Source organism: Brienomyrus brachyistius, chromosome 22 (genome assembly GCF_023856365.1).
Source record: "Brienomyrus brachyistius isolate T26 chromosome 22, BBRACH_0.4, whole genome shotgun sequence".
Classification (NCBI taxonomy): domain Eukaryota; kingdom Metazoa; phylum Chordata; class Actinopteri; order Osteoglossiformes; family Mormyridae; genus Brienomyrus; species Brienomyrus brachyistius.
In genome coordinates this window covers 4157104-4169936 of record NC_064554.1, presented here as the reverse complement: position 1 = coordinate 4169936, position 12833 = coordinate 4157104, and the positions used below count along the sequence as shown (strand labels likewise).

The following is a 12833-nucleotide window of genomic DNA, read 5'->3' as shown; positions in this document are numbered from 1 at the left end:
TACAAATGTGTTTGTGGTGGAAAGGGCGACAAGAAGGCTGAATCAGACCATTCTTCAGCTTGACGCAGCCCCAGGAGTGTGGCCTGGGAAAGAGCTTCGGGCAGATGTGAGGGCCCCGGGGCCCAGAGTCTTTGGGGTCGTCCACTGGAGACTCCCCCAAAAGAGCACAATTAATTGACTTTTAAAACTGCTCTTTCTTTCCCTGCTTCTCCACACTTCTACTTGGCTGAGCAGGATTCACAAATTGCTGTCTTGAACTTTTTATTGGGACTAAATAGCTGCCAATGAAAGTGTAAATGACAGCGAGGTGAATGGGTGCCACACAATGGACCAGCGGTGACAAGTCCTCGGCCAACATAATGATCATTGTTCAGGTCGCTGTCACCCGGGGGCGGGGGGGGGGGGGGGGGCTTGTGAATGTGTAGGGGCGCCTTAGTCACTCTCGGCATTTCGCTGCTGTGCAGAGCAAATACTTTAAAGTCACCTAACAGCACACTTTGGTTCTATTGACTGAAATATAAAGATTCCACAACATTTGCCATTATTACGTCGGCAATGAGGTCTGCGGATCCAGGAGTGGGTCGTGGGGATAACCTGATATATTTGAAATGCATGGAAGACTGGCAATGTTTGGATACAGTAATTCCACCTTTCACCAGGGTAATATACGGGGTTAATTTATTTAAAAGCAGCTCGTATCAATTATAAATTATGGTGATTTCCCTCATTGACGACAGCAGCAATAGGCCATTGTGTGGTTCTGCGAGACGGGACACTGTGTCTGTGATCAGAAGGTTGTTGGTTCACATCCCCTGGTCTGCAGAGTGATGGCATCGTCGAGACCCTTAACTCCAGTTGCTCCAGACTGGCCCTGTTTTCTCCGTTATATGTGGCTTTGAATAAAAGCGACTGATAAATACATAAAAATCAACAACAATAATGGTGACCCCTGCAACACAAACCCATTGAACCCATCTGCTTGCTGGCATCTGTATATCCATGCACTCATCTGCTCACAGCTGCTGATCCGGTATCAGGTCATGGTGTGATATCATATGTACATCCATGGCAGCAACATACACTATACGGATAAAAGTACTGGAACGCACCACTTAATTGAATTCAACTGCTTCATTCAGACCCATTACCACAGGTGTACAAAATCAAGCCCCTAGTCATGCAATCAGGTCTAAAAACTAAAAAAAAATGGGTCATTCTGAAGCGTGAATTCAAGCGTGGCACAGTCATAGGATTCCACCTTAATAAGTGGAATATTGCAATAAGTCAGCAATTTCCAAACTTCTAGATATTCCAAGGTCAATTGTAAGAGGTATTATTGCAAAGTAGAATCGTTTAGGAACAACAGAAACTCAGCCACAAAGTGTTAGGCCACGTAAAGTAAACAAGGGCAGTCAACTGAGTGCTGAGTGCGTAAAAGTTGCCAAAGCTCATGTTTACTCAGTAACTGCAGTTACATGACTGTACCCCAGTCCACAAAGCAATGTCCATAAAGACAAGGTTGGGTGAGTTTGCTGTGGAGGAACTTGACTGGCCCATAGCCCTGACCTCAACCCCACTGAACTCCTTCTGGATGAACTAGAGTGGAGATTGTGAGCCAAGCCTTCACGTCCAACATCAGTGCCAACATCACAGACACACTCCAAAATCTTGCGGAAAGCCTTCATAGAAGAGTGGCAGCTCTTATAGCTGCAAAGGGGAAACCAACTCCATATTGATACCCATATTGATGTCATAAAAGTTCCTGTAGGTGAAATGGTCGCGTCCCCATACTTTTGTCCATATAGTGTACATATAGTTTAGGAGATTTTCTATATAAAGAGATAAAACAATCTGATGAGTTCTATACTACAAAAAGTTATATCCAGACATAGCTTGACAAAAGCAAGTCTGGTTTTATAAGGGTTAGCTGCTGAAGTAATTAATCGTTCTATTCAGTTCTGACCATTGTAAATAATTTGATCTCTCTCACAACTACGTCTATGCAAATGTCTACCAAAGATTTCTTAGCGAAAATTCTGAATTGGAAACTGCTTCTCGCCACAAAATCTGATTTACCCCTGACCGCGGAACAGCAGGCTCTCTGGGAACTGACCAGGAGTCCCGGGCGGGTCTCTGGCTCCATGTGTGCAGGCTGGAGTCCACGGGCGCCGGGTAATTGGGTTAAACGGCGCCCGGGTCGCTTTCCCACGTGGACCACTGCTGTGCCGCCGCACAATGTGGAACAGCGTGACACCTACAGCGCGGCGCCTCCTTTCAGCTCAGGGAGCAGCAAAACCATGCAGACACACAAAGGTAAATCGGATATCTTCTCCAGCTTCAAGCATGTCTATTCTAAACTGGTCCCACTGAACTTAGAACTGTAATTGAATTTTTTTGGGGGGCAACGGGATTATTTTGCCCCACCGATTCATGCGGACGTGAATTGCATGGTTTGTTGGGAGAGCCGCAACGTACCATGTCATGCGACGCACCTGCTCGTGAATATTCATTTCTGTGGTGCTTTTGTCGCTGGTTCAAAACCAGCGTGGATGTAGTTCGGATGCACAGAACAAGTAGAGTCAACATATTAACGGTAGCTGTAGTTTAACGCTATTGCTTCACCAGAAGTATTTTTTCGAGGTTGCCAGCTTCGGTCAGCTGACTGGCACGAGATTTTCGATTCGAGACAAGTCTTCACACGCAGTTACATGTATGTAACAGTTTTATTACCTTGTAAATAGCCTGTAGGGTTTGTAAACTACCCCAACCCGTTTGATGTGGCAAATTTTAGGTCTGTAATGGAATAATATAGATTTGCCGTAAGATTTCTTGCGTGAGGGTCTGAAAGCGAAGTGTCAAGCCAGATGCGTGAGAGCTGGCAGTCCTGATTTTTATGCAGAATGAGTAGGTTTTAGGACGCACGTCGCATTATTTTATGCGTTTAACCAGTCTGCGCTTCCGCACGGAAAATATCGTCTAGTCCAGTGTTTTCCATCCCAGTCCTCGGGGGACTCTGGACAGTCCACGTTTTTGCTTCCTTTCAAACACCACTAGAATGGGATAAATCAGGGCCGCTGTATATGTGGGTTTTCACTGCAGCTCCCTAATTAGATTACTAATTAGAGGACTGATTGGAGTCCTCACACATGGGTTTGAACAGCTGACCAAAAACCTGCATAAGCATTGGTCCTTTGTGGATAAGATTGGCCAGTGGTTTAAAATCTTACTGGTTTTATTTATGTTTTCCAATTTGGCTACATAGCAACAACAATTCAATTGTTTCTCAGTTTGGGAAATTGCGATTACAACTGTTTGATGTGGGTTCAAATGTCAGCTACTGAAAATGCATTAGTAGCATCATAAATGAAACTTGTCATGGAAACGATTTCGAAACTGAATTAACATACAGCAGTCATGGGCTCTAAGGACGTCACACAGGAGAAATCAACTGCTTGGCGTCTTGTGACAACGAGAGTCAAAAACTTTATAAAACCTGTCAGCTTTGGTGAGTTCTAACCTACTCACTGTGGCAAATGATAGTATGATTGTTCAAGAACTAAACTTATAGCAAAAGTTTGAAAGCCCCAGGAAGTACCCTACTATGATTTAAAGCAGGCTGTCAATTTCTTCAATGAAACAAAAAAAAGATGTATAAAATACTTAAAATCTAAGACTTTCTTGCTAATTTTCCTTTATGATTCAGCGATGCGATACCACATTTGAGAAAAAAAGTGTTTAATATGCTCAAGTACATGTACGGCAGTAAACAAACACTTTCAAGAGGTAATCAAACATATAGAGAGGAAGACAGCAGGGTCCGTGCGGAACACAAGGGACACGCATATTTGGTGAAATTTGGCGATATTTGGTTGATTGTCACGGCTGTTATTTGCGCGGCGATTCACTCCTGCCTCGTCACCATTCTCAACATCTTCAGAGCCATGTTTCCCTGATCTGACGGGATCTGTGGGAAGGTCAGGAACAGGCGTTACAGGACAGACACGGGTACAGAAACAGGGGCTGCGTCTCACTTCTGAGCATAATCAATCATGTGCAAATAGTGGATTACAAACGTAACAGTGTTACTTATAATTATAAGAAACACAAATGAACAAGCACCAACTGACTAGTTCCAACTGAAGAGTGTGTTACTATGGATGTGTAGATGTAATGTGGTTTTATCCACTTGCCATGTGACCAGCTTTGAGGATCCAATAAAATGCGAAGTTTTGGTACGTCTTGTAAAAAGCTCCGGTCTGGCCTGGAGCAGCTGGGTCATCCAGCGGCGTCCATCGCAGGTTGTTGAAGGCAGGGAGGCCTGTCCACTTCAGCTTTTTCACCCACAGCTCCTGACCTCCCCACCCACCCCCCCCACAACGTCATTTGTAAGATAGAATCAGTCACACTTTCACTTTCAAGTTCATATGCAAACTCTGCATCTGAGAGAGACTCGAACTTGAAACCAAACAGTAACAACATGCCACGGATTGTCGGGATTTATTTTCCGGGGGGGGGGGGGGGGGGTGTTACCTATCGTGTCTACAATCAGGTCCAGTTGCCCGTTGTAGACCGTGACATTGACTCCAGCCGCCAGGAGCTCGTCCACAATGTCCACCACTGGCTTCATAAAGTCCCCAGCCATGTAGCTGAACACGGCTTCTGACTGGCCTGCAGGGGGAGCACCAGCATCTTTAGTTTTTTTTTGCCCTGCAGAATTACCCTCTAACCTCCGGTGTTATTGTATAACTGGCCACCCTCTAAAGTTTTAAAGAGATCCTCAGTCAGGTTTGAATACAGGCATCATCAATGGCCTACGTCAGTGTTTCCCAATCCGGTCCATGGGGACCCACACACAGTCCACGTTTTTGATCGACAAGGGAGCAAAAATGTGGACTGTCAGGCAGGGAGCTGGGAGGGAGCAAAAACATGGACCGACTGTGGGTCCCTGAGGTCCGGATTGGGAAACACTGGCCTAGGTGTGTCCCAGTTATCTAAACTGGTCATACACCTTTGTGGATGTTGGATACGAAGGTTGGGCACACAAATGGTGTGAAGACGGAATGGTAACACGACCGGGGAAAAGGGCAGGCAGGATGATTCGATGGCAGATAACATGACAAACTACTAGGTAAACCAGGGGTGGGGGAATTCATCAGTACACATAACCAGCGTGGAAGAAGTCATGGGCCCACCTCCCCACGTGACGTTCTGGGGGATGACCTTCAGCTTCTTTCTGATTGGGCCGTTCATTAATTCGCTGAGCGACTGTCTGTGCAGCGGCTTGACATGCCGTCTCACCAGCAGGGCTGTAGGAATCGAGCGAAAGCTGAAACTTGCTCCGCGGGCGCAGCACCATCGGCAGGCGACTGTACTCCACATTAATCGTGATTATACTAAAAAACAAAATCACAAATAATGAAAGAACCTCTTACGCTCTTAGGCGTGACGGTTTCTTACCGAGGTATCCGTAGTGTCCCGCTACGCTGCGTACTCCCTCGTCTGATGCTGGGGTGAGGATGTTATAGAAATTGACTCCATTGGTGTTCTGTAAGGACACAAAGAGTTGATGGATACAGGGTGTTTCAGATGGCGCTTTAGGATGTCCAGGTGAGGACATAATTGACCCCTGACCCCCTGACCTGGTGGCTGCCCATATATGGCGTCCCAGAAACATCAAAAACAGCCAGGTGTGTAGCACATCTACAGCATTATCCTGGGCACGTTACTACTTTGATGCTTGAATCGTAGTGTCACCTCCGCCACCGACAAAGGAGGACGTGGCGTTTCAGACGCCCCCAGATCTGACCTCCTCCACCACGGACTCTGCAGTCGACCACAGCTGAGTGGCCTTCAAGAAGTCGCCCTGGGCCACCGCTTCCTCCACGGCCTTGGCTGCTTTGCTGACCTCGCTTAGCCCGTTGTCGTCCAGCAGAGACTGGGAGTGGCAGAATACTCTTAATTAAATCTTTAGCGAGGAAGTGACAGGAGGCCACCACGAGGTGAATGATGAGTCAGCAGATGTAATACTCACTGTACTGTAGAGATAAGAGCCCCAAGTGCGAACAGAATCTAGAAATATGACAGGAAATGTCAGACTTTCATGTCGCTTTGTATTTTTAGATGAGACAATACTGCACAGACGACGCACATGCTATATCCTATGCTAGTTTTTCCCTTGATTCATGGAAATGCGAACACACCCATAGGTGAGATCCAGGAGTCTCCCAAGGCCACCCCAGCAAAGTTGCATTTAATCTCCCCCTTTGATATAGCCTGAAAAAAAAAAAGCAAAGTGTTAGGGAAAAACCCAGAAAGCTTTGACCAGTTAGGTGCACTTTAAAATTTAGAGTTAATTTTTTTTTAAATGCTCACCAATTGGCAAGAACATTTCATAGTTTTATCTTTTCACAATTTTGCGACTTAAAGGACCTTTGACATTACCTTTGAGAGGTACAGTGAGATCGCTGCGGCCATTTTCCCGCCGTATGACTCTGAGAATATGTAAAACGGCACGCCCTGCCGAAAACAGGAGAATAAACGGACGGTAACGCGATAGACGGACGATAAAGTGGCCGTGCCAAGCAGAGGCCCTCCGGGGCGCCCCGCCTACCTGGAATTCTGCTTTGGAGCTGAAGAAGCTCTTGAGCAGGACCATCATGTCCTCTGCCACCGTGGCCACGTCCTTGGCAAAGCCGTTGTTATCGGTGTAGCTGTAACCAGTGCCAACCGGGTTGTCCACAAAGAGCATGCTGGCTGCCTTCACCTGAGGGCGCACAGATAATTCGCACTGCATCGGTGCTCCAATAACCTGAATTTCTGTAATCCAGCTGTCACTGGAGAGCATCACAAAACCAGCGAAAGATCTGTGTCCTGCAAAAACAACCTTTTAACTGTGCAGACAGTGTGTGGAAGTGATCACCAACTTATTTATGAAAGATTCATGACCAGATAAGATCTCATTCTGCTGCTACTGAGAACATCAATGTTTATTCCAGTAAAAATAGGTTTCTTTAGGTGAACATGGTAATTCATGAAGCTTCCGTTTACCCAAGTCGTGTTTCTGGGTTTCAGGTCCCTGTCCAGGGGTCCGATCTCTTCAAAGTTCCCAAAACCGCAGCTAGATCCCCCTGGGCCACCCTAGTTTAAAACAGAACAAGAAAATAACTTCTAAATTAAAAATATATATAATTTAATCAGAAAACGGTAAATACAGGATAATTAAGGATAATAAGAGATTATGAAGCAAACACGTTTTCCCTCCTTTGAACAAAATAACTGAGGCAGTAATTAAAATATATTTTTCCGTTAAGATTCTAACTGCGACCTACGCGGGACGTGTCGATGACATCCAGTGGACAGTAACGTAATTGCAAAACATGAATATTTTTGTTGATTAGACAGACATGCGCTTCCTTATGGGTTTCTCCCCTGGAAGACTGAAGGTCATATTCACCTGCAGCCACATCACAAGGGGCAGCTCCTTAAAATTCCCCCCTGAGCCATAGTACAGCCACCAGAACATGTGCGCCCCCTCTCGGACATCCACGTAGCCCCAAGATTCAGAGGCTGGTTCTGTCCTTCCTGCATTGAGGCGCAAAATCAGTTACTTGTGATTCTACTGAATTTAGTAGCGTTTTGCTAAATACATTTCAAAAGTATTGTTTCACTGATATTCGTAAATTACCGTTATCGTAGAATCAATGTTAATCATTAGCCTATACCTGTTAGGTTACTTAGAACTTTATATAAAAACAATTAAACTGCATTCTGTTTGCACATTTACGGATCATAAACCTATTACGTAATTCAAGTCAATCTGACTTACAAACCTTGGAGTTCTTACTTTAGTTTTCCATACATTAAGACAATACACGTCTCACTTTTCTTTCAAACAAAAACCAAATTTAGTAAAATTTTATCCATACTGTTTCATAAATGAAGATACGATGCGGGACAAAGTGCAATGCTTTCATTTTCCACATACAACAAATAAGAATGATGTGCATGCATTTGCGTTTAAACGTCAACAAAGTAAATAAAGACAGCGTTCGTACAGATTCACAAATGTGAATACGTAAGTCAATTAATCATTTTCTTATCTGACCTGAATCGATTAGCAGGAAAGAAAGGAGCCATACAGCGACCCGGGGCAGCTCCATTCTTGTAACGTGACTGCTACTTTAGTAAATGGGGAAGCGAGACTGGGGAAATACAGAAAGTCATATGATCTACGGATCACCTGATCTATAGCTAACCAGGAAAAAGGCGACGTGTAATTGTCATCCCGTCCTGTAGATGGCAGCAGTGAAGCGACGTTTCGCTTTTAATTTCGAGCGCCCGGTTGCTGCGTGGATCGCAATGGCAGCCTCCTGTCCCAACGCGGTGCGCGTCCGCCTTTACTTTGATTATCCTCCTCCGGCCGTATCGGACTGCCGTATGTGCTGGGTTCTCGTAGACTTAAACAAATGCCGCGTCGTGGCGGACCTGGCGAGTATCATCAGGGACAAGTTTGATTTCAGTCGGCGGGCTGTCTTAAACCTGTTCATTGAAGATTGTTACTTGCCTCCCGCGGAGAGCGTTTATGTAGTGCGTGACAACGACAGCATCAGGTGATTATATCTGCTGTGGGGCGCAAATTTTACCAGCTGAGAAGATCGCAAAGGTTTAGGCACCGCTAGTTGCGGTTTGCTGAACGACTAGCATTGAAAGTTTAAAGGACGCCCGCGTTCTCACGTTGAGGATGCAAAAGGTTTAATTTGTGTCTATTGCTAGAAAAGTAAAAATCCAGTTTGTAAAACGATTGGCTATATCGAATTCCAAAATCTACGCAACTGCAGCGGCATAGTAAAAGTAAATCATTCTAGAAGTTGCATTGGTGTTAGCAGTAACGTTAGATGATATGCACCTAAGTTACACTTCTTGTGACATTTCTGCGTGTTGTGTATTTTACAATTATCACGCATGTAGGGTGACGGGCTTTCAGACTCTAACGTCTACGTAAGAAATTGTACAGCAAATGTGTATTATTCCATTATAAACTTGAATTGGCTACATCTGAAGTGCTGGGATAGTTTGCAAACCCTAGAGACTATTTACAAGGTAAAAACCAATAATTACATACATGTAAGTGTGTGTTCAAACTGGTCTTGAATTGAAAGTCCTACTCCAGCCAACTGACCAAAGTTGGCAACCCTAGTTTGAAATTTCAGATCATAGATGAACACTAAGCTTGTTTAAACTGCAGACCAGCCTGGTAGGCATTACATCTGACAAGTGTTTTGTGGTTCGGCAGAGTGAAGGTGGATGTTCTGCAACAAGTAAACGGCTGTGAATTGAGCAGCGATGCAGAGGAGACTCCGAAGACCAAGAAAAGGGGAAGAGAGGGTGAGGAGGAGTCCGAAGATGAGGAGGAGCGCGCGGTGAAGAAGAGAAAGAGATCTGCCAAGAGACAGGAGACTCAGAAGATGAGGTTTGCCTTGGCAGAGGAAGAGATGGCAACAAAGAAGAAGAAGAAGAAGAGAAAAAAGGAGATGAAACTCCAGACAGAAGGGCAAGGGGGCCCGATGACACGTCTGGAAGACAGACCTGAGGCCTCCACCTTGAAGGAGGTCCGAAAAGCAACAGCCCCCACAAACTGCAAGGTGGTGCCTCAGAAACGGGTCTCCAGCTCCTCAGAGAGCAGCGATGAAGAGAGACCCCCAAAAACAGTCGTCCCTCTGAGGACGCCGGTGCAGACAGGCAGCCAAATCCCGGCAAAGACGGCTAAGCTAAAGGTGTTAACACGGGATTCCTCCTCTGACTCGTCTGGTACTGCGGCGCCAAGCAGAAAGCCGTCCCTGCAGGCTGCCCCTGGCTCCACCCTTATCTGTGGTCTCGCCCCCAGCTCCACCCATACCCTCCACCCTCGCCCTTTGGTTCCAGGCTCCACTAGCGTCGCAAGGAAGCAGGCAGACAGCTCCAGCTCAGATAGCAGTAGTGAGACCGAGTTGGTTATCAAGCGTCCACCCCCTGTAATGCAAGGAATCCTTGGCGCAGTATCCCGGGGTAGGGGGGAGTCCCCGGGTAGGGGTAGGTCCCCAGCTGTGGGCCGGGGTGTGGGGAGAGGGAACTTGCCACGCGGAGGCGGTGGTCCCAGAGGGGGACGCGGACAGAGGGGGCCGTGGAGGGCTGAAGGACAAAATAACTCTTATGACAACCGAAATGACATGCGGGAGCAGCACCTGCAGGAGACCCAGACAAACCGGGCCGTGGTTCTGCAGGTGGGTTACCTGACCAGCGCCAACAGGGTTAAACAGTCGCATTGCGGTTCGTGAAATGATCTCAGTATCGTTTATTTGGCCCGTTTAGACCCCCCCAGCTGCTGTCCCTCCTCGAGACTACACCACGATGCCCCTGCTGGCTGCACCCCCAGCCGTGGGACAGACAATCGCCTTCAAGGTATTCTCGGGCTGATATTCTCACATGAATAGCCCAAAACCTTGCATCTGCTTCATTTTCTACAGCGGTGTTTCCAAACCTGCTCCTTGGGGACCCCCAGCCAGTCCACGTTTTTGCTCCCTCCCAGGGAAGGAAGCTGGGATTGAGCGCAGACCAGAGATGTGGACTGTCTGGGGTCCTGAGGCTTTGCTTCTCTCTCTGACATATGATCATGCACAGTTCTTCGTGGTGTGTGACTTTCAGAGGCTTTGTTCCTCCTCCGCCTTCAGAGTTGTTGTTACATTCTGTGATGTCATAACTGACAATGGCAGTGTTGCAGATCAGGATCACGCGGGTCAGTGCTCCAGTGCTGTGTCCTGATTTGGAGCTACTGTTTTTTTCACACAGCTGCTGGAGCTGACGGAGAGCTACACACCCGAGGTGTCCGACTATAAGGTGAGGAGCCTTCCATACTTCTGTTCCACACTCTGTTCTTTTTCTTGCTCAGCGAGAGGTTGGCTAAGGGTCCAGTTGCTTTCTGGTTTGACAGCCCGCGTGAGATAGGCAGTAATGCACCCTGAACCGGCTTCCACTGTTTGCTGGGTCCTTGGCTCATGCCACATTCTTCGGGTTTCCAGCTGGATCAGTCATATTCTACTGTGTCATTCCTAGTAACTCGTTAGTATCATTTTCCTGTCCTTGTGTTAGGAAGGGAAGATCGTTGGTTTCGACCAGAGTACCAAGCAGGTACAGCTGCAGCTGCTGTCTTCGGTCCCAGGTAAAAATGTCACCTATAATTATGAAAATCCAGCGAAATGTAGATGTATCATGTCTTTTTTTTTCTTTATCAGTGTTATTCCCAGCCCGGTCCTCAGGGACACACATTTTACCTCTGGGGGTTGGGAGGGAGAAAAAATGTGGACCGCCTGTGGGTCCTGTAGGACCGGATTGGGAAACATTGTTCTATATCAGGGATAGGGAACCTGATCCATGGAGAGCCGGTGTCAGTGCGGGTTTTTGGGATGACCTCTCAATCAGCCAATCACAGTGAGTCCCTGGGACTGGAGTTGGGAATTGCTGCTTTATTATTGGTTGGGTTAGAGGTCACCCCAAAAACCCGCACCCACAGCGGCCCTCCATGGATCAGAAACTTCCTGTAATACTGATTGGTTAACTGTAGTGACATCAGTCATCATCAGAATGTTTTTTTTTTTTTTGTTGTGTAGATTCACTAAAACTGTAGCAGGCAGTTGCCTGTGTGAATGACGCTCGGCATGTTAGGTCAGTGTGACCCGCTGACTGGTTTGCGTTTGGTCCTGCAGCTCCCACAGGGCCGGGGAAGTTTGACCTGGTTTACCAGGCGCCCGACGGTTCTGAGGTCATCGAGTATGCGCTCTCCCGTGGCTCTCGGGTAACTGCAATCCGGAACGCTGCCATGCAGCACACACACATTTTATTGGCCTAAATGTATTAAATTATAATAAATTACGATGAGATTGCAAGGTGATAAGGCAGGGCTGCGCAGTGTTTACATACCTGAAGCACCAAGACGGTCCTGGGAAATAGTGAAGCCAATCAGGTCAAAGATAATCACCCTCAGCGACCCGACATCACTCCCAGACTGACTCACCGAGTGCTTCTTGAATTCACATTTCACCTGATACTGAAACACGCCCTTCCAGCATTATTTTCCGTAAACTATTTGCACATTGCCGTAACTTGTGCCGCAGTTTTTTATGCGTTTCCACTCCCCCCTTGCAGCTGACGGAGCGGTGGGAGTCTCTCCTGGAGCCCAGGCTTGTGGTGGAGAACATTGGCTGAGGTCCCGCAGGTGTCCGGGTGGGAAGCGACAGAGAGTTTGTGCGAGAGGCGAACCGGAATGTGTGAAGGAGACAAACGTTTGTCAGACGAAAAGAGAGACCATTCCGTACTCGGCACAGTGATGGACAGCCAAGACTCCAGAAATGTATTTTAATAGTTTTTTTAAATCTTTTTTTTTTCTTTTAGTGAAATAGTCTTTCTAAAATAAAAACGATATATTGTTTTAAAACCCGCTTCAGTGTGGCAGACCTCCTGGAGAGTTAGATTTGGTTTTGTTCTTTGGAATCATGGACGGTCATTTCTAGGTGTACCATAATTTTACTTTCATTTCAATGTCATTTTATTGAAATAAAAAAACATACAGTTCCAGGCTACAGGACTGTAATGAAGCCCTGATCCATAAAAATCTGAAGTATTTCCTGCTTTGTTCGATGTTTTTAAGATGCTACTCTGCTTACCATCTACCACTGCTGTGGATGACCAGCTGTTACCAGCATAATAAAAATTAGGGTATTGGCACCTGTTATGTACAACAATGTAATTTTGAAAACCATATTGTACATGTGACCCTTTATACACCCACCTAGTTACATCTG

At 46.4% G+C, this 12833-nt stretch overlaps 2 protein-coding genes across 3 annotated transcripts; one reads left to right on the top strand and one right to left on the bottom strand.

Annotated features, from left to right (window-relative positions):
• Nucleotides 1-3718: 3718 nt before the first annotated feature.
• On the bottom strand, nt 3719-8246 carry scpep1 (serine carboxypeptidase 1). Of its 2 annotated transcripts, none has more exons than XR_007384740.1 (13): nt 8105-8246; nt 7454-7581; nt 7048-7137; nt 6611-6763; nt 6442-6516; nt 6201-6273; nt 6032-6069; nt 5807-5935; nt 5458-5545; nt 5193-5306; nt 4531-4668; nt 4191-4349; nt 3719-3964 (listed from the first exon to the last, which is right to left on the bottom strand). XR_007384740.1 is itself a non-coding variant. In XM_048991513.1 (13 exons), exons 1-13 carry the CDS (start codon nt 8157-8159, stop codon nt 3902-3904), a joined length of 1308 nt encoding a protein of 435 aa, XP_048847470.1. In that variant the 5' UTR covers nt 8160-8246; the 3' UTR covers nt 3719-3901. The 2 variants fall into 2 exon arrangements, 1 of the variants encoding a protein (XP_048847470.1); XM_048991513.1 differs by having other exon boundaries at nt 4191-4354.
• Nucleotides 8247-8289: 43 nt separating this feature from the next.
• coil (coilin p80) lies at nt 8290-12639 on the top strand. Its single transcript, XM_048991512.1, has 7 exons — nt 8290-8609; nt 9293-10259; nt 10348-10437; nt 10825-10872; nt 11125-11194; nt 11739-11827; nt 12178-12639. Exons 1-7 carry the CDS (start codon nt 8296-8298, stop codon nt 12235-12237), a joined length of 1638 nt encoding a protein of 545 aa, XP_048847469.1. The 5' UTR covers nt 8290-8295; the 3' UTR covers nt 12238-12639.
• The last annotated feature ends 194 nt before the right edge of the window (nt 12640-12833 follow it).